Source organism: Oryctolagus cuniculus, chromosome 11 (genome assembly GCF_964237555.1).
Source record: "Oryctolagus cuniculus chromosome 11, mOryCun1.1, whole genome shotgun sequence".
Classification (NCBI taxonomy): domain Eukaryota; kingdom Metazoa; phylum Chordata; class Mammalia; order Lagomorpha; family Leporidae; genus Oryctolagus; species Oryctolagus cuniculus.
Genome location: NC_091442.1, coordinates 117,315,316 through 117,334,363, shown reverse-complemented (window position 1 = coordinate 117,334,363; position 19,048 = coordinate 117,315,316). Strand labels below are relative to the sequence as shown.

The 19,048-nt window shown below is 58.2% G+C and overlaps 1 protein-coding gene across 5 annotated transcripts in view; it reads left to right on the top strand.

Annotated features, from left to right (window-relative positions):
- The window catches only part of RANGAP1 (Ran GTPase activating protein 1), a 28,808-nt gene extending 10,120 nt beyond the window's left edge, over positions 1-18,688 (top strand). For 4 of the 5 annotated variants that reach the window (XM_008275173.4, XM_051834011.2, XM_002721407.5 and 1 more), the window contains 13 exons: positions 1,890-1,949; positions 3,791-3,970; positions 7,785-7,919; positions 9,358-9,516; positions 10,429-10,542; positions 11,208-11,307; positions 11,389-11,473; positions 12,436-12,628; positions 13,364-13,483; positions 14,519-14,621; positions 15,906-15,994; positions 16,200-16,321; positions 17,747-18,688. In XM_008275173.4, the coding sequence (XP_008273395.1) occupies positions 1,890-1,949; positions 3,791-3,970; positions 7,785-7,919; positions 9,358-9,516; positions 10,429-10,542; positions 11,208-11,307; positions 11,389-11,473; positions 12,436-12,628; positions 13,364-13,483; positions 14,519-14,621; positions 15,906-15,994; positions 16,200-16,321; positions 17,747-17,816 (1,530 nt within the window). In that variant the 3' untranslated portion in view covers positions 17,817-18,688. The remainder of the gene's footprint in view (positions 1-1,889; positions 1,950-3,790; positions 3,971-7,784; positions 7,920-9,357; positions 9,517-10,428; positions 10,543-11,207; positions 11,308-11,388; positions 11,474-12,435; positions 12,629-13,363; positions 13,484-14,518; positions 14,622-15,905; positions 15,995-16,199; positions 16,322-17,746) is intronic. The other variant, XM_070052973.1, reaches the window with a different exon arrangement.
- The last annotated feature ends 360 nt before the right edge of the window (positions 18,689-19,048 follow it).

The window sequence follows — 19,048 nt, the reverse complement described above, 5'->3', positions numbered from 1 at the left end:
GTCATTTAATCCTCACGACCCAGGTATGAGGATGGGTTGAGTCTCCATTTGGACAGTCAGGAGCACTGGGGCTCAGAGGGCTGGTTCAGTAGCCCAGTCATAATGTTGATGTGTCGCCAGGCCACCTGTTACACACCCAAGTCTAGTGTTATTTCCATGGTAGCACTGTCGCCTTTGAGGGGAAGGAATGTGGGGCTGGGGGCGTGAGGAGAAACAAAGTGGACTTGCCCCAAAGGGCCTGCCAGCGAGTTCCCATGTGGTCTCTGCCATTTGTCCTTAGGGAGATCACAGTCAGGGTAACAGTCAAAACAGCAGTTGTTTCTGCTCCTTTACCCATGGCCTGGGCGAAAGAACTCCCCCCCCCTCCCCCTGTGACCTGTGAGGAGCAGGGATGCAGGGGCTGGACCTGCAGGCTGCAGGACACAGCAGGAGCTGGACTTCAGCACCCAGGGCCCCGGGACACCACCTTGTCTGTTCTGAGGCCTTGCACTGAACTTGGCCCTTGGGCTCCTTTAGAAAATGGAGCTCATCCTCCTGCACAGTTTGTCCTGAGAGAACTTGGCCAATGGCAGTGCCGTGTGCGTTTTGTCTCCTGTGCAGGAAGCAGCACGGGGTGGGGAGAGGGGAGGAGCTGCCCCTGATGGCCTGCAGTGTCTGGCCTAGTGCTGATGCAGGATAAGATGTTATCGCCCCGCTGCAGCAGGTGTGCAAATGAGGTCTTGACAGGTGAGAGAAGGTCAGCCCAGGGTCACACAAGGAGCAGATGTCAGCCTGAGCTCCTAACTTCTCTGCTGTTCCCTTGGGGATTGTTGAGGCCTAAAGGCTTATTTCAGAGGTGGCACCAGGGACCAGAGGGGCGTCAGCTAAGTCAGGACTGGAACCCAGGCCCTGTTCCCTGGTGTCTCTTGATGAACCTTCAGTCCCTGGACTTTGGTTTGGGAGTTTGGGTGCGATGCCGGTGTTGTAAATGACTGTAGCACTCAGGTTGTGGCTGCCTGTTCTTGGCCCTAAGAACCTGCATGCAAGAGTAACTCACCAAGCAGACCCAGTATGTGGGATAGCCAGCAGAGGCCCCTGGGTGTTCATGATTTGCTTATTGGAGGTCGTGAGAAGTTTTCTACATAAACCAACTTCCCTGGAACATAAGGTTGGGTTTGGTTTGCATGTGTAAGGACTGGATGTTCAGGAGAAGGTGGCTTTCCCTGTGTGCTGTCCATCCCAGGTTTGGTCCAGAACACCGGACTGAGAGGACAGTAACCAGAGTTGGGGATAGGGCTGTGTGCTTGGAGACCAAATTCTGGCCAGTGTGAACACATGACCAAGTTAGGTGGCTGTCATCTTTGTGACATTTGCCTGATACCTTCTTTAAATCCGCCAACTTTTAAGTACCTTCTATGAAGGGAAAGCCCACATCCTTCAGTAAAGGAGATAATACAGTGTCACTGATTTCTGATTTGGTGTTACCATGTCAGACTCTGAGCCTGATGCTGTTTTCCGTTGATTGGGCGACGCAGCAGCCCCAGACAGGCCATCTTCTGGAGCTGGTCAGACGGATGGGGGAACTGTGGCACTAAGTCCTGCATTGCTGATGTTCCAGTTCATCCGTCACCTGTCAGACCAGAAAGTCAGACAGACTGGGGATTTTCCTGAGACTTCTGCTGAGCCCGCCTGGTCCTTAGGGGCCCCTGACTTGTGGACGGGTGTTCTGGTCCAGCCAGCCAGGGTGGTCCAGCTTTTCACTGACAGAGCCCAAAGTAAGAAGGCTGTGAGTGGGAGGCTCAGCGGTCCCAGCTTGTCTAATGCTGAGTGCGGCCCTGCTCGCTGGCGGGGCTTCTCCATTCAGGCCTCTTCCAGGGTCTGCAGCTAACTCTTCTCTTGTCCCGCCACAGCGATGCCACTGGAGCGATATGTTCACAGGGAGGCTGCGCTCCGAGATCCCGCCAGCCCTGGTGAGTGAACGCCCGGCACAGGAGCCCTCCTCACACTGTGTTCTTTCTGGAAGCTGAGCCCTTGATGGCTGAGATGCTGAAATGGAAGTCATGCAAAACCAGGGTTTCCCCTGTGTGAGGGCTGCTGAGAGCACAGGCGGTCACGGGAGGGAGCCAGAGGGAGGAAGTGGGGTGGGCTAGGGCGTCCCGGGTTCTTCCTGAGCTGGGGGGTTTGACTCGTACTGCACAACTGCCGTTCTTTCCTGGCACCACCACCCCTGCACCCTGAGGCCGTGGATTCTCCCTTTACCCTGCTTCCTCTTTCTGCTTCTCTCTGCCTCCGCTTTCCGATTCCCACTTGTGGGGCTTGGGGCAGGTGTTTGCTGCGGGTCAGCGGGCTCTTTGGTGTGGTGGAGTCCCTTACCTGGGCCACACCCTTGCTCCTTCTCAGGTCTTCCCCCTTCCATCCGGGACAGGGCCTCCAGACACGCCCGTGCACTGACCTCACTTCTGCAGGCACAGGCCACGGTGCCGGGCACTGTCAGGGTCCCAGAGTGAGGCTCTCTGGGTAGAAGTTAGAGGAGGCCTCAGAGCTGCTGGAGTTAGGGCCCTTGCCTGGAGGGGTGGACACGACCAGGTGAGGCTAGGGGTCAGGATGCAGGTTAAATGCATCCATTTGGGTGCTTACGAATAGAGGGTCTTGAGTTAGAAGAGGGAGGAACGGCCCGGCTCGGCGCGTGCTGCCGGACTCTGCTGCGTGAGATGCTTTACTGAGCTGCAGCATTTAACTTCCCAGGCTTTGAGGAGGTTTATCTCCATGCTCCTGGCGGTGAGAGTGAATCTGGAGAAGGGAGAAGAGAGTTAGAGGTCAGGGTGGCATGACCTGCGGGGAGGGTGAGGGGCTGGGCATTGGTTGGGGCCAGATCACCAAGCACAGGGCAGCCTGAGAACACTTGCCCTTGTTTAGTGAGGGAGGAGGGCAGTAGAAACGGCCACAGCAACCACGCCCCGGTCTGTGTGTGGACGGCCTCCCCTCTGTGTTTCTGTCCCTGTCGGCTGCAGCCCAGCCCACTTCTGCCTCCAGTTCTCTGAGCCTTCTCTCCGTGACCATCTCCCTGGGGACTGTGGGTGTCCCCAGCCAGAGGGGTTCCCAGGAGAGCTCAGTGTCCTCCTGCCAAATCCGGTCCCTGTCCACCTCCATTTGCCCAGTTACCCGCTGAGTCCCTGGAGGCCTTTGTGGGGCCCCCTTCCCCCCACATCCATTTCTGCAGCCTCCCTTCGCTGCACGGAGGCCCAGGTTCCTCTTTCACTTCTGCCACACCAACCAGTGCCACCTTGTACTCCCAGGGGGCGCACAGCCTCCAGCCTCCCTCTGCCCGACTGTCTGCCTTAAGGACCTTCCCTGCGTGTTCCGTGGCCATCAGAGTCTCTCGCTCTCAGGCTTAGGCCCAGTTCCTGGCCTGGTGTTTAAGGCTCTTGCCTTATGTGACCCCTTGCTTCCAGCCAGAGCTCACCCATTGATTGGTGTCCTTTCGGGTTTACCAGCTCCTTGCTCCGGCACACGGCATGCTGCTTCACGCTCATGTCTTTACTGCTGCCCTCCTCCTTTCGTGTGGACTGGCTGACTCCAGACTGAGCTCAAATGCCACCTCCTTCAGGGGGTCTTCCCAGACCACTCAGACCCTACTCCCTGGCTGCTAGGAGCCCTGTGCAGGGTTTCCAGTCGCGGTTGTGTGATTGGAAGGCTCTGCACTGAAGTAGGCTGTGTCTGCCTGCTGCCCCCTCCTCTGGGTGCCCTGAGGGCTGGACTGAGCCCAGCACAGAGGCAGCGCTGTGAAAGTGACCTGCGTTCCCTTGTCCAGATCTCCCTAGGGGAAGGACTCGTCACAGCTGGGGCCCAGCTGGTGGAGCTGGACCTGAGTGACAACGCGTTTGGACCCGATGGCGTGCGAGGCTTCGAGGCCCTGCTCAAGAGCCCAGCCTGCTTCAGCCTGCAGGAGCTCAAGCTCAACAACTGCGGCATGGGCATTGGCGGCGGGAAGGTAGGCGCCGCAGTCCTCTGCTCGCAGGCCTCATTGTTCTCTTCAAAGAAGAAAGGCCTCAAAGGCTGGGAGGGAGAGGAGTCTATGAGGGAGGGGTTGCTAAGCAACCATCCCAGTCTCCTGGGTTGGCTTGGCAACGGGGAGCAGTGCCACTGCATACCTGCACCTGCCGAGTTCTCAGAGCAGCCGGCAGAGCCAGGGCGAGGAGGCCCAGAAGGAGAAAGGGGCCGCTTGGGAAGGTGCTCCCAGCTCCCCTGTCTGTGTCCTTGGGTGGGGCCTTGCCGCAGGTGCCTCGCCCTGTCCTGCCACGAGTCAGTCTGGTCTGGTCGGTGTAGAAAGAAGCTTTGCTTGTCAGAACTCACACCCAGACAGGCTGGCCTCATTACTCTCCTGGACCCATTGAGAGTCGATCTGTTTCCTCTCTCCCTCCCCCTGCCTCCCTCCCTCTCTCCTCTTCTCTCTCTCTCTCTCCCCTCCCTCTCTCTCCCCTTCTCTCTCTCTCCTCTTCTCTCTCTCTCTCCTCTTCTCTCTCTCTCTCCTCTTCTCTCTCCCCCACCTCTCCCTCTCCCTCTCTCTTTCTCTTCCCTTCTCTCCCCTTCCCCCTTCCCCTCTCTCCCTCCCTCCTCTCCTGCTTCCTTCCCTCTCTTTCTCTCTCTCTGCTGGGGACATGGGTGTGAAGGTGAATGAGACACATGAGTTGCCCCCACACTGCTGCCTCCCTCTCCCCAGAGAGTAGATGGGCTCAGAGAGGTGGGGCTGATTGTGGGGCTTAAAACCTCATCCAAAGGCTCCATTCACAGCAACAAGAGTTGCCAGGGTGGGGCTTGCAGTGCCCCAGGCTGGAGCCAGAGTGGACACCCCCACAGGATGTGCCTGTCTCCCTGCCCCACAGGAGGGAGAGCATCCCTTCTCCTAGCCTAGCTGGACGGTAAGCAGTCCACGTGTAGAGATGTCATAAAAGCATTCACTTCCTCACAGAGAATTCATCGCCCACCCAGAGGAGCCTGCTGCGAGAGCAGGGACACTATAGCGTGTCCTGCCTGTGCTCCCATCACCTCCTGTCTGTTGCATAGCATTGCCAGGAAGCACACGCAGGGCTTCCCCAGCTGCCCAGTGGCTGTATGGCCTATCCCACTCTGAGTGGTGGGCATAGGAGTTGGGAACGCAGAGACCTTGGAACCCCAGGACCAGGGCCTCCTCTGTAGACCAGCTCTATGCTGGGATTTGAGTTGTGCAGTAACTTCATTTAGCCATGGACTGTTGTTCCAAGACCCCTGGTGAGTGCCTGTAGCCTTGGGCAGTACCAAAGCCATGTATGTATACTCTGTTTTTTCCTCTATATACATACCTGTGACAAAATTCCATTTCTCATTTAGGAATAAGAGATTAGCAAAAAAGAACAGGTTCTGGTGTTATGGTGCAGTAAGCTGCTGCCCACAAGGCCAGCATCCCATGTGGGTGCAAGTTCGAGTCCTGACTGCTCCACTTCCAATCCAGCTCCCTGGCTAATGATCTGGGAAAAGTAGCAGAAGATGACACAAGTACTTGGGCCCCTGCACCCCATGTAGGAGACCTAGTTGATCCCGGTTGCCCCTCTTCCAGTCCAGCTCTCTGCTGTGGCCCGGGAGTAAAGTGGAGGATGGCCCAAGTGCTTGGGCCCTGCACCCCATGGGAGACCAGGAGAAGCACCTGGCTCCTGCCATCGGATCAGCGCGGTGCACTGGCCGCGCCAGCCATTGGAGGGTGAACCAACGGCAAAAAGGAAGACCTTTCTCTCTGTTTCTCTCTCTCTCACTGTCCACTCTGCTTGTCACAAAAAAAAAAAAAAAAAGGAGACCTAGTTGAATCTCCTGGCTTCAGCCTGGCTCAGCCTTGGCTGTGGCAGCCATCTTGGGAGTGAACCAAAGATGGAAGATACACCTCTCTTGCTCTTGCTCTTGACTCTGTCTCTCTCTCTCTCTGTAACTCTGTCTTTCAAATAAATGAATCTGTTTTTAAAAAAGTTAAAACAGCATACTATAATAGAAGTTAATTGGGGCCAGCACTGTGGTGTAGTGGGTAAAGCCACCACCTGCAGTGCCGGCATCTCAAATGGGTGCTGACATCTCATATGGGTGCCAGTTCGAGTTCTGGATGCTCCACTTCAGATCCAGCTCTCTGCTATGGCCTGGGAAAGCAGTAGAAGGTGGCCCAAGTCCTTGGGCCCCTGCACTCATGTGGGAGACCAGAGGAAGCTCCTGGCTCCTGGCTTCGGATCGGCGCAGCTCCGGCCGTTGTAGCCATCTGGTTAGTGAAACAGTGGATGAAAGACTTCCTTCCTTCCTTCCTTCTCTCTCTCTCTCTCTCTCTCTCTCTCTGCCTCTCAAGTAAATAAATAACTGCCTTAAATAAATAAATCAATCTCTAAAAGTTAATTGCCTGTGATCACTCTGTCTGAAAAATATTGTACTATAAATCTTACCATACATTTTTTTTCCTTAGGAGCTTTCACTTTTTATTTATTTTTTTAAATAAGAAAGAGAGAGAGAGGTCTTTCATCCAGTGGTTCACTCCCCAAATGACTGCAACAGCCAGAGCTGGGCCAGGGGGAAGCCAGGAGCCTGGAACTCCATCCAGGTCTCCTGTGAAGGTGGCAGGGGCCCAGGTACCTGGGCCATCTTCCGCTGCTTTTCAGGTACATTGGCGAGCTGGATCAAGAACGGAGTAGCTGGGACTTGAAGTGGGGGCCATACGGGATGCTGTCATTCGCTGTGCCACAGTGACCCCACCTCTTCACTCGACAGAAGTGTTGCGGCTTCTCTTTGTCAGATCTGAATTGCCAGAATTGCAGACTTTGGGGCCAGGGTTAAGAGACAGTGATATTTTCAGGCCAGGGTTGGCTACCCTGAATGACAGGAGACTACTGCAGTTCTCTGTTGCCCCCTCACCACTGATCTGATGAGTCCTGGGGTCCTGGCGGCTCCACCTCTTCACTCGACAGAAGTGTTGCGGCTTCTCTTTGTCAGATCTGAATTGCCAGAATTGCAGACTTTGGGGCCAGGGTTAAGACAGTGATATTTTCAGGCCAGGGTTGGCTACCCTGAATGACAGGAGACTACTGCAGTTCTCTGTTGCCCCCTCACCACTGATCTGATGAGTCCTGGGGTCCTGGCGGCTGCAGGCCTCAGGTCCTTTGGCAGCTGTTCCCAGCAGGCTGTGTGTGTGAAGTGCGATCCGTGGGCCACACACCATGGGAATTGGAGGGGCCCTAGATCCAAGGTCTGTCAGGAAGTTGGAGTCCTGCAGGAGCCAAGGCCCTCCACATGGTGGCCTCAGCAGAACAAGGGGCAAGCAGGGTGAGCCACCTTAGAGAGTCTGATGCTTCTGCACTGTGCATGCACACGACCCCACCACTGTGGAGCTGGTGTGTGCTGACCTTACATTCTTCCAGGGCAGCTGTGTGGGCTCAGGCAGGAGCCAGGCCAGTCTGTGCAGTATTGGTGAGCCCCAGTTCTTCAGCTGACAACGGGGGTGACCATGGTCCCAGCTAGCAGAGGCTCTGCCGGTGCAGTGAGCTAACTGGGGAGTCCCCCCCCCCCGGACCTTAAAGCCGGGTGACTCTGCCCTGGCTCTTCCCTCGGACTCCCTGAGACTGAGCGCCACAGGCTAACACACAAACCAAGTGATAGATGTAAACTGTGAAGTCTGGGGCCCAGATGAGGCGCGATCTGGCCGCACACCCACTGCCAGTGGGTGCGCAGGATGCACACGGTGGGGGCCCCACAGGGACGAGGGCCCCCTGCCCATGGCTTGTTCCCCTTGCTTTTGCCTGCAGATCCTGGCTGCAGCTCTGACTGAGTGCTACCGGAAATCCAGCAGCCAAGGCAAACCACTGGCCCTGAAGGTCTTCATGGCTGGCAGAAACCGTCTGGAGAACGATGGGGCGACTGCTTTGGCAGAAGCCTTTGGGGTGAGTGTTCCTGTCTGTCGTGCCCTAGGCACTGATGCTGGCTAGGCCTACCAAGCTGAGAGTCTCGGCTGTGCATCCCAGCGCCGGCATTTAGCTGAGCCAGTGGAGATGGTCACTTACCCTCTCTGAGCTTGTTCACTCCCCCGCAAATGTGCGTGTCTAGAAGACACACTCACCATCTGGGGCGAGCCGCTAGCAGCTCCCCGAAGCTCTGTGTGAGAGTACTGTGAAGGCTCGAGACGGAGTTAGAGCTGAGGAGCCTGGCACGGCTTCCCTGTGTGGACTGCAGAGAGGGATCGCATCCCACTTGCCCGAGACAAGGAGACTGGGAGGAGCTTCTGAGGGGCCCCAGCCAATGAAGCACTCTTGGGTGACCTCCCCCAGTGTTTACTTGTGACCACTCCGCCCCCACTCCCAGCTGTGCCGTGCACCCAGGACAGCAAGACTGGCCCAGGTGCAGTGAAGTGCCTGTTCCCCATCCCAGGGAGCAGTGAAGGCGGGATATGGGCCTCTGGAGAACTCACTCAGGGTTGACGGTGTACAGGTGAGAACGTAGGCTTTGATGATGCAGGATGAGGAACCCCACCGGAGGGGAAGACTCAAATACTTGGGATGTGGAAGAAGAGCACTGGACGAGAATCCAGGAAGCCTTCCTGGGAGAAGTGTCCACCATGAGAGTGCATAGAATGCAGCAGAATAGGAGGGAACTGTTATAAGCAGAGATGGGGATGGCAGAAGGCCGGAATGAGAGAGGGCCAGGTGGGTTAGAGGAGCCCTTCCTCACCTCCCAGGACGTGGCTTGTAGAATGCCGGTGGAGGAGGGCGTCACCCAGAGGACTGAGCCCATGTCCCCAGGGCAGAGGACTGGGGAATCTGGAGTTTGGGCTGGGCGTGAAGCCTCGTCACTGAGACCTGGTTAAGATGCCCGCGTCCCACATGGCAGTGCCTGTGTGAGGCCCAGCTGTGGCTCCTGATTCCAGCTTCATGCAGGCGTACACCCTGGGAGGCAGTGTTGGTGACCCAAGCTGTTGGGTCCCTGCCTCCCATGTGGGACACTTGGATTGAGTTCTTGGCTGGTGGCTTCAACTTCTGCTGTGTCCCAGCGTTTGCTATTGCAGGCATTTGGGAAGTGAAGCAGCAGATGGGAGCTTTCTCTGTCAGCTACTCCAAAAAAATGAAATCTGGTTCCAGATCTGTTTGACCCTGGGCGAGTCACTTGGCCTTTTTGATTTCTCCTCTTACTGGTGGGGATCCTGACTCCACCTTGGTGAGACTGCGGAGAGGATCGCCTGCCATTTTGCCCCCCGAACCCACAGACAAGCCCTGCCTGGTGCTGGCGACAGCCCCTCCGCATGCGTGCTGTGTGGAGCCGCTCTCCCACCGCCGATGTGCCTGTCACTTGGGGGCCAACACTCTGCTCTCCTTCCTGCCCTCACAGATCATCGGGACTCTAGAGGAGGTCCACATGCCGCAGAATGGGATCAACCACCCTGGGGTCACAGCCCTGGCCCAGGCTTTCGCCATCAACCCCCTGCTGCGGGTCATCAACCTGAACGACAACACCTTCACTGAGAAAGGGGGGGTGGCCATGGCCGAGGTGAGGCAAGTGTGGCAGAGCCGGGTCACAGCCCCGTGGGGCAGGGCCTGGCTGCTGCCTGGGCTTCATTTGCAGGTGGCTGTTTAGCCCTCACTTTTCTGCCCACCTGGTGTGCACCCCATGGGCCCAGCCCGTGTGAACACGTCCAGAGTAGGGTCACGTGTCACGGGGAAGCCTGTGCCTTCCGTGGGCAGCTCTGGGGGTGCTGCTTTGTACTCAGACGGCACAGAGAAGGCTGCTCGTGCTTGTCTCTTCCTCATTGACTTGTTCAGAGATGGTTTTATTGAGCCCTTTCGGTGCTTGGCTTTGAACCAGTGCCTTCAAGGAGCTGTAGTTGAAGAAGGGGAGGAAACTGCTGACCAGTGACAGGCAGGCTACCTGCATGCCAGGCCCGGTGGGGAGGGCTCCACAGCCCTGCAGGGGCCTCACCCTGTTGCTGTGGCGGCAGATGTTGGGGAGCTTACATGAGTGAAGATCAGGTCAGGTGTGTCCTGGGCTTCCTGGAAGAGGTTCCATTTTGGCTACATTGTACAAGACACACAGATGCTACAGAAGGTGGGACTGGGGGTTTCAGGCAGAGGCGTCTGGGCTTGTGGGAAGCCAGGGACTCAGGAGGGAGCCTTGCTTTGCCTGGTCCTGGCTTCGCAAGGCCAGGCCAGAGATGAAGGGGGAGAGGCAGGACTGTGTAGCCTTGCTAACTCCTTGAGCTATGGAAGGTCCAGTAGTGGTGTGAAGTGATTAGATCTGTGCTCCAACACGAGGCATGGGCTGGCCCTGGAGGCCAATGGGGAGGTGATGAGAAGAGCTAGTGGGGTGTGGAGGTAACCAGACCAGGATACAGAGAGGATGCCGTGTGGTGACTGATGGGGGCAGGGAGGGCTGGGGTGAGGCCTGGACCCTTCCTCCTTGCAGACATTGAAGACCTTGCGGCAGGTGGAGGTGATCAATTTTGGGGACTGCCTTGTGCGCTCCAAGGGTGCCGTTGCCATCGCAGATGCTGTCCGTGGGGGTCTGCCCAAGCTCAAGGTATCACCAGTGCCATCTGCTGTCTTCTTCCCAGCCTCTGGGCTTCCCCCATGCTGGGGGTGGGGTCTGGTGGGGAGGCTGGTGGGCCGGGGTCCATACCCCAGCTCCTCTCCCGGCCACTGCGGTTTTGTGCACGTTCCTCCCCTCCCTGTAAAACCAGAAGAAGGTGTGATGTGCACCATTGTGTAGGCTGAGTGCTCTTAATCTGAAATCAGGTGCTCCAAGTTCTACAACTTTTGAATGCCAGTGTGACACCACAGCTGAGCTTGGGATGGGTCACCATCAAAACGCAGGCACCCTAAAATGACCATGTACACCTTTGGGTGTACATGAAGCAAATGAATTTCATGTCTACGTTTGGGTATCAATCCCAAATCTTGTTGCGTGTATGCAAGTAGTCCAAAATCTGAAACCGTTTGAAATTGGAAACATTGGTGTTCCCAAGGATGTTCTACGTGTGGTTCAGTTGAGGCAAACACACTTGGCCCTTGGCACCTGGTTGCGTGTGTGGCATTGTGTTTTTGTGTGTGTTGCTGTTCTCGCCCCCTTGCCAATCTGGAGGGCAGAGCCTGCCCTCTCTTCCCTCGGGGAGGCTGAGGCTTCAGAGCAGGACCTGTCTCTCCGCCCAGTTCCTGCTTGCCTCCACCACTTCCTCCTATTTTTAGGAGCTGAACTTGTCCTTCTGTGAAATCAAGAGAGATGCTGCCGTGGCAGTGGCCGAGGCCGTGGCCGACAAGACTGAGCTGGAGAAGCTGGATCTCAATGGTAGTGAGGGCAGGCGGCCTGGGCACAGACCCGCCAGGCTGGCCTGGTGCTGTCCTGACCAGCCCCTTTCTCCATGAGCAGGCAACACCCTGGGAGAGGAAGGCTGTGAACAGCTGCAGGAGGTGCTGGACAGCTTCAACATGGCCAAGGTGCTGGCGTCCCTCAGGTAGGGAATTCCGGGGGGCGGGGGCTGTCAGGCCACCTGTTCCTTCGTGGCCACTCTCCGTGTCACTGAGCTTCTGTTCTGGGTCAGGCTCTGTGCCAGGCGTGGGAGGTCTGAGGACATCTGACTCGCAGGAAGCGGAGAGAGGAATTGTGTCTTCAGCAAAGAAACACAGAGGGCTGAGCATGGCCACCCTTAGGAGTGGGTGAGCCAGGGGCCTCTGAAGTGACGTCAGGTTTGGTCCTGACCCAGCAGCAGCTGGCACAGAGGGCCGTGAAGCCAGGGCAGTGAAGGGGTGTGAGTGGGCACAGCTGGGGCCCAGGGTTGTTCCCCAGACGCTGACTCTAGGAAGGAAGCGACTGATGCAAGAGAGCGGGGCTCTGCATGTGGGGTGGGGTAGAGGTGGGGAGCGGACGCGCTGCCTCCTGCTGCACTGCACTCGGTCTGTGCTGGCAGCCCCGCCTGCTGGTCTGCAGCTGCACCTCACTGATGCTCAGTCTTGAGTCCCCACTGCAGGCCTGTGCTGCTGCCAGGAACTGGGGACTCAGGGGCTGGACCTCAGGAGGATCCCGGTCTGGGGACAGTGGAACAGCCTTCCTCGGGGCAGGGACAGCTAGACCTTTGCCTCCCTGCACCAGGAGCTTCCTGTGGTCATGAGAAGAGGGTGGCACTGCCCTGGGCATCTCGGCCTGGACAGATCCCGCCACGCCCTGGGCCTCAGCTGTCTCCCTGGGACACTGTGGGCTTCTTTGGGACAGGGACAAGATCTGATTCACCCGTGACTGCAGAAGCTGCTGCACGCTCATCCTTTGTCTTGAAGAATGAGTGACGTGCTCTCTGGTGAGCCCTGGGCCAGCCCCAGGAGCAGGCACCCTCCCCAGACTCCCTGCTGTCTGACTGGAGCCTTGTGGTCAGTGAGGGTCACTGGGTAGGGAGAACCTGCTTTAGCCAACTCCTGTCTGCAGTGATGACGAGGGTGACGATGACGAAGACGAGGAAGAGGAGGAAGGGGAAGAAGAAGATGAGGAGGAAGAGGAAGAAGAGGAGGAGGAAGATGAGGAGGAGGAGGAAGAGGAGGAAGAAGAGTCTCAGCAGCAGCGAGGTCAGGGGGAAGAGTCGACCACACCCTCCAGGAAGATTCTGGACCCTAACAGTGGGGTACGTTCCTTGTCTTCTGCCAGAATCAGAGCCCTGGGCCCCCTGAGCACGCAGTCCTGTAGCGTCTTCCCGAGGGTGGGCCATGGACCTGCTTCAGCACAGCCGCTGCTCCTGGCTGAGACAGAAGGAACAGCTGTGATCCTAGTAACGTGTTTGCTTGCCCGATGCACTTTCACTCACTTAGGTGTGGTAACGTAGGACTGCAAGGCGTGCCTGATGTCCCTCGCCTGGCCCTGGTGGTTTCAGGGTGGCCTTGCCCCAGTCCATCTGTTTGTGTTCCCTTGTAGATTCCCACATAAAGCTTCTGGAGAACTCTGGGTAGGACTGGGACCCCGCCCAGCTGGATTGGGGTCCTCCCTGGTGTCTGGGTGCAGTGGAATGGCAAGGCACGGCTCGGCCCGTGTGTTTCTCCACACCTCTAGCGTTGCTAGCAGTGCTGACCCAGCTAGACTGGTCCCTGGGGGGTCTACCTCAGGTCTCACATGCCTCTCTCTTGAGTCCTTCCCCAGGTGTTGCGTGTCTTAGCATGGACTCACTCTGCCATACCAGGCTTCTGGAATCCTGGGCAGGTGGCTTCCCACACCCCGTATCAGGAACCTACTGGGACCAGCCTCTGTGGGGGCTGCACCCTTTGGGAAACTGCAGCTGAGTGGGAAGAATTGTGGGTGTAGGAGCAGGTACAACCTGGAGTCAGGTTCAGAATCCAACAGAACCACCCACGGCCCCGTCTCTCAGGAACCGGCCCCTGTGCTGTCCTCCCCGCCGCCTGCAGACGTCTCCACCTTCCTGGCCTTCCCCTCTCCTGAGAAGCTGCTGCGCCTGGGACCCAAGAGTTCCATGCTGATAGCCCAACAGGTAATAACAGCACTGTGACCCCAGACTTAACCTGTGCCAGGCTGCTGGAGGGGCCTGACCCCCGAGTCACACAGACACATGTAGCAGCGTGTGCAGTAGATCTGTCCACCACCGGTGCAGGCAGGCGCCTGTGCCTGCTGGGAACTGCTCAGCTGCAGGAAGAGCCACCTGCCGTGGCCAGTGCGGCCTGGAGCGAGGGCCTTTCCCACTCCCGCTCCTGCATGCCTGTGCCTCAGCGTCTCTGTGTTTGGGCCCAGGTGCTTCTAGAACAACCCTCTGGCCAGGGCCTCTTTGGAGGTCACAGCCTTCTGCAGGGAGGCCGCCCAGCTGCAGCCTTGCTGGTTGGTTCATTCGCTCATCCCAAGTTGATTCTGCAGCACTGTTTTCTGGTGGGCTCTGTATTTGGTCATGGTTTTATTTAGTCCTCTTGCAACTTGAAATGTGGTCCGTTACACTCCTTTTATAGATGAAAAAATGGAGGCTCAGGGAGCCCACGTGTGGGGTTGGCTTGACATTTTCAGTGATTTCCTTTTGAATGTTTTGTCTGTATACTTTTTTGCAACATGATAAATATGAGATTATATAATGGAAACCTTTCTGTATCCTACACTTTGACTTAGCCCTGTTCATGGTTTTCCTGGTTATGAAACTTTGCGTACGCTTGGTTCAGATGAGCAGGCCAGTGTCTCTGGACATTTGTATCTTGCCACTTTCCTCTCTTGTTAGTGGAGTTGAGGGACACATCCTTGTGTGAATATTGTCCATATTCTGCGTTATTTCTTCAGTTTGGATTACAAGAAAGAAACCAGAGGACCCCAGGGATGACAGTTTTCAGGGCTTATCCACTCTATATGTGCTGTGGGCCAGGCTCTAGGTAGGCTCCACGGGACAGCCTGGGGTGAGGACAGGTGAGGGCCCTGTCCTTGCCCTCTAGCGGTCACAGGTGCCAAGGCCTCTCATAAGCCCCAGAACAGGCAGATCATTGTGCCCGGCCCTGGGACTCGGGCCCCTGACCGTCCTCTCTGGTGTCCTCAGACTGATACATCTGACCCGGAGAAAGTGGCTGCTGCCTTCCTGAAGGTGTCGTCTGTGTTTAAGGATGAAGCTGCGGTGAGGACGGCAGTGCAGGACGCAGTAGGTAACGTGGGCGCCGAGGGGCTCTGCTCCAGCGCTGGTGCGGCATGCGCTCCCAGCCACTCTGGCCTGGCCTGTCAGGTCTTGCCATGGCCTGCTGTGGGGCGGGCTGGGTGCTCTCCTGGTTTTTGAAGCTCTGTTGGGCAAACTAGGTCTTTCCTAAAGCCAGACAGCTGTAGAAAACTCACAAGTGATGTCCAGTGCAGGTGCCCAGTGTGGAGGGCCAGAGTCGGGTCCACAAGGACCCATTCAGGAGGTGGGTGATGCAAGCTGAGCCTTGGTCCCCACCTTGGGCCTGTGTGTATGTGAGCCCCTCTGCGGGAGGGTCCTCACTTTCCTTTCCCAGGTCCCCTCCCTCCCTTCCTCCCTCCCTCCCTCCCTTCCTCCCTCCCTTCCTTTTCTTAACTTATGCTCATTTACTTAAAAGACAAGGAGAGACAGTGTGATCTGAACATCCACTAGGTCACCCTCCAAACACCTGCAACAGCTGGGGCTGGACCGTGCCAAAGCCCAGAACCTGGAATTTACTGGAGGCCTCCCACAGGGATGGCAGGGCCACCATCTGCTGCCTCCCAGGGTGCACATTAGCAGAAAGCTGGAGTTGGGGTAGAGTGGGCTCAGACCCAAGCACTGGTACGGGTGTGGGCATCTTGTTAAGCCTCACGCCGTGTTCACCCTTCCCCAAGTCATTCTTGAGTGCACTCTGGTAAGCCCTGTGACCACGTTTGCTTCCAGAGCCTGTCACCTTCCTCCTTGGTGCTGTTTGAGCCAGTGTGGACCAGATTTCAGTAGGCAGGAAGGGGTTGGGGGGTCCTGTGGTGAGGACACAGCTTATGCAGGAGGAGAGGAGGGATAGGAAGTGCTGGGGCTTCCCCAGAGTCAGCTGTGGGCATAGAGGCCAAGGCCAGCTGGGAGCGTGCAGGTCTCCCTGAGAATTAATGGGAGAACAAGAGGCTCGAGTTCTGTTTCTCAGAGCGGCCTGGCACACTCCCTGCAGGTCCCCCCAACCTGGCTACACCTCCTCCAGTGGTGGGGTGTCCACATATGGGAACCAGCTGTGTGAGGTGGGCACAGTGGCTTCGTCTCCATGCCATTTTACATGTTAGGCCAGGAGGGGAGGGGCCAAGGTATCTAGCCAAGCTTCTCATTGTGCCAAGTGCCTCCCCAGTCTGGTGCCTGTCCCTGTCATTCCTCGCCATGTTCACCTCTCGATGGGACAGGGAGGCAGGGCCGGGCCTTGGGACACCCTTGGGCCTGTGCCCAGCCCTCTGCTGCTTCTGCCCCACAGACGCCCTTATGAAGAAGGCCCTCAGCTGCTCGTCCTTCAACCCCAATGCCTTCCTCACCAGGCTGCTCATCCACATGGGCCTGCTGAAGGTGAGGTCAGAGGAGCGGCGGGTGCAGGGGCGGCTGCCCAGGTCACCACCCCAAGGCTTCCTGCGGCTCCAGTCCTGTCCCCAAGCAGCCTGGGCTCTGTGACGGGCTCTCTGTGGGGCCTCAGTGAGCCACTGTCTGGGTGGTGGAGCCCAGGGCCCTCCAGATGACTTCTAGCTCACCTCCCTTCTGCTGTGTCCTCTTGCAGAGTGAAGACAAGATCAAGGCCATTGCCAACCTGTACGGCCCCCTTATGGCACTGAACCACATGGTGCAGCAGGACTATTTCCCCAAGGCTCTCGCACCCCTGCTGCTGGCATTCATGACCAAGTGAGTGTGGCTTTGTCGCATTTATCCACACTGGCCTTCCACTTGCCTGGCCTGGTGAGGAGTCCCAGCCCAGCCAGCCTGCTGCGCCACGTGGGCACCTGGAGGCCCTTGCCCCTCCTGGGCCCTCTCCCAGCATTGCCATAGTTAAGAAATTTGCCTGCATCACACACCAGCAAGGGACCAGGCTGGTGTCTTACCCAAGTCTGCTCATGGATCCCATACTTATCGGGGTCCCTGTGGTCAGTTCTGTCGGTTCCCACAGTTGCATCATTCTAAGGGCCCTGGTCATCCTGGGCTTCCCTTGTGGACACACCTTGCTGTGGGAGCTGCCTGGTCCCCAGAGACTTAAACCTTGGCTAGGCCCTGGAGCACTGGTCACAGTCGGGTAATAAAGCATTAGGACCACCAGGCAGGGGTGCCCTCTCTGAGGCCTCGGGCCTCAGCCTCCCCACTGGATCAACCAGAGAGCTCTGTGCAGCCACACTTCTGTGAGGCCCAGCGCCTTTGGGGATGTGGGCGTGAGAGGAGCAGGAAGATCCCTGCCCTGAGGGGCGTGTAGCCCCGTAGGTGAGGCCCAGCACTCGGGGCTGCATCAGGACACGTGCAGCCTGCGGGACCGTGTTGCGGGGAGGCCATGTGGTAGGCGTGCGAGGACTGGCACCGACTCCCTTGCCGCAGGCCTGGTCGCCTCAGCGTCTGGCAGTTCATCTGCTACTGCAGGCATCCACCCACCTGCCACAAAGACTGCCCAGGCTGCAGGCGGCCTGGCTTTGTGGAGAGATCTGACTGCCTGCTCCTCTGCTGGAGTCCGCAGCACGATGGGTCTCGGCCCCTCCTGCCCCCAGCATGGCACACTCCCCCTGGCAGGAGCTCCAGGTGGGTGGGGTGGGTGAGACCCGCCCTCCCTCCCACTGCCAAGCTTGTGCCTGTGTCTCCTTCCCCACCCCATCTGAGCTGCCCCTCTGTACCCATCCCGGCTGGATGCCCTGATGGCCCTCTCTGCTCTCAGCCACGTGTTCTGGGGTCCCAAACCTGCCTGTGTGTGCGCTGCGGGTCAGAGGGCCATTGGTGCTGGTCCTGGGCCCCACACGCTTGTCCATCCCTAGGAGTCCTCCTGTTTCTTCGCTGAAATGACGCCAACGATGCTGCTGGTAACAACAGTGCTTGGCCTCTGGCCTGTGCCTGCTGGTGCAGTGCAGGTTGGCGTTCTGGCCGGTGGGCTATGTGACCTTGGCCGCACTGACGTCCTCTGATCCTTTTGCATAGCCCACCCCTGTGCAGAAGGCAGGGGGCTGAGAGCCTCCCTTGCAGAGTCGTTGTGAGAATTAGGAAAAACGGAGTCTGGCACAATAGTGGCCACAGCTGTTGGGAAATAAGCCTGAGCTCCCAGTGCCCACCCCACGCGCTGGCCCCTCTCTCCCACAGGCCCAACGGCGCCCTGGAATCCTGCTCCTTTGCCCGCCACAGTCTGCTGCAGACGCTGCACAAGGTCTAGACTCAGAGCAGCCTCTCGGATCCTCGCCTGGACCCGTGACTGGGGACTGAGATGAACTCGGCTGCGGCCACGCAGGACTCGGGCAGAGGCAGGGCGGGTCCCCGGGTACATGTGTCCTTGTGGTGTGTGTGCAGGTGTGCGCTTCCTGTCGGGCCCGGGGTCTTCATGTCCCCTGCTGGACTGGCCCTGCTCCGCTCTGGGGAGCTCTGCCATTAAACTCCCCACCATCCGAGGAGGCCCTGCTGGCTGCGCCTGTGCTCAGGGCCCTGCTGGCTGCGCCACCCCCGCCCCTCGGCTCCCCTGGGCTGCACCGAGCCTGGGGAGCTGTGTCCCCTCCCCGTGTACTGGGTGTTCCCTGCCAGCCTGGGACTGCGCGCTCAGTGGCTGCCTCTGCCTCTTGTCAGTACACTCTGGTCCTGACGTGGTCACCATCTCCCATCCATAGCTGCTATGCTGACCACCTGGCCTGAGCAGCACTTGCCACTGTGGGGCTGCGGGGTGGTCAGCAGAGGGCCAGGCCCTAGCCTCCATGCTGTGTAGACCAGAAGAGAGAGCGGTGGGCAGACGCCGTGCTGTCGAAGAGCAGGAGTTGCCTGGGACTGCTCTGGCTCCTGGGCCCGATGCGGCTCTCCCTGGCTGCTGAGCAGTTGTATGTGACTGGCCCTGGGGGTCAGCCCTGTTCCCCAGCCTGGGAACGGCAAGGAGAAGGGAGGGCCCCCCGCACCTGAGCGGCACCTGGGGCAGGGGAGGGATGGGGCCTGTGCTGGCAGGAGATGCCCTGGACCCCTGAGCCGCCTGTGCTTTCCCTTTGTGCTCCGTGTGTCTGGGCTGCGCCTGGGGCTTCACAAATAAACGTGTGTGTGGCAGCTGCAGAGACCTCGAAGCGTCCTTCCTCTGAATGGTGTCCTCCGGGCCACGGTGTGCACTTCCACCCAGTCTCCGAGGCGCACTGGACCCTGCAGGCAAGCCCAGCAACGCCCTTGTCTCAGCTGCCGCCGCTGGTGCAGATGCTTCCTCTGTGGGCGGGGCAGGCAGGGAGCATCCTGCTCTTGGCACTGGAGGTCCCGGGTTGCACCTGCTCTACCTGCCTGACCCTTGCCCACCTTTGGGCTGCAGCTTCTTAGGCGCCTGCATTTTTGGACCCAGCTGGGCTGGACACTGTCCGTGTTTTGTGTTAGGCCCTGAGGCTGCAGTCAGAAGCCCTGGGGCTGCTAGAAACCAGCACAGGTGAC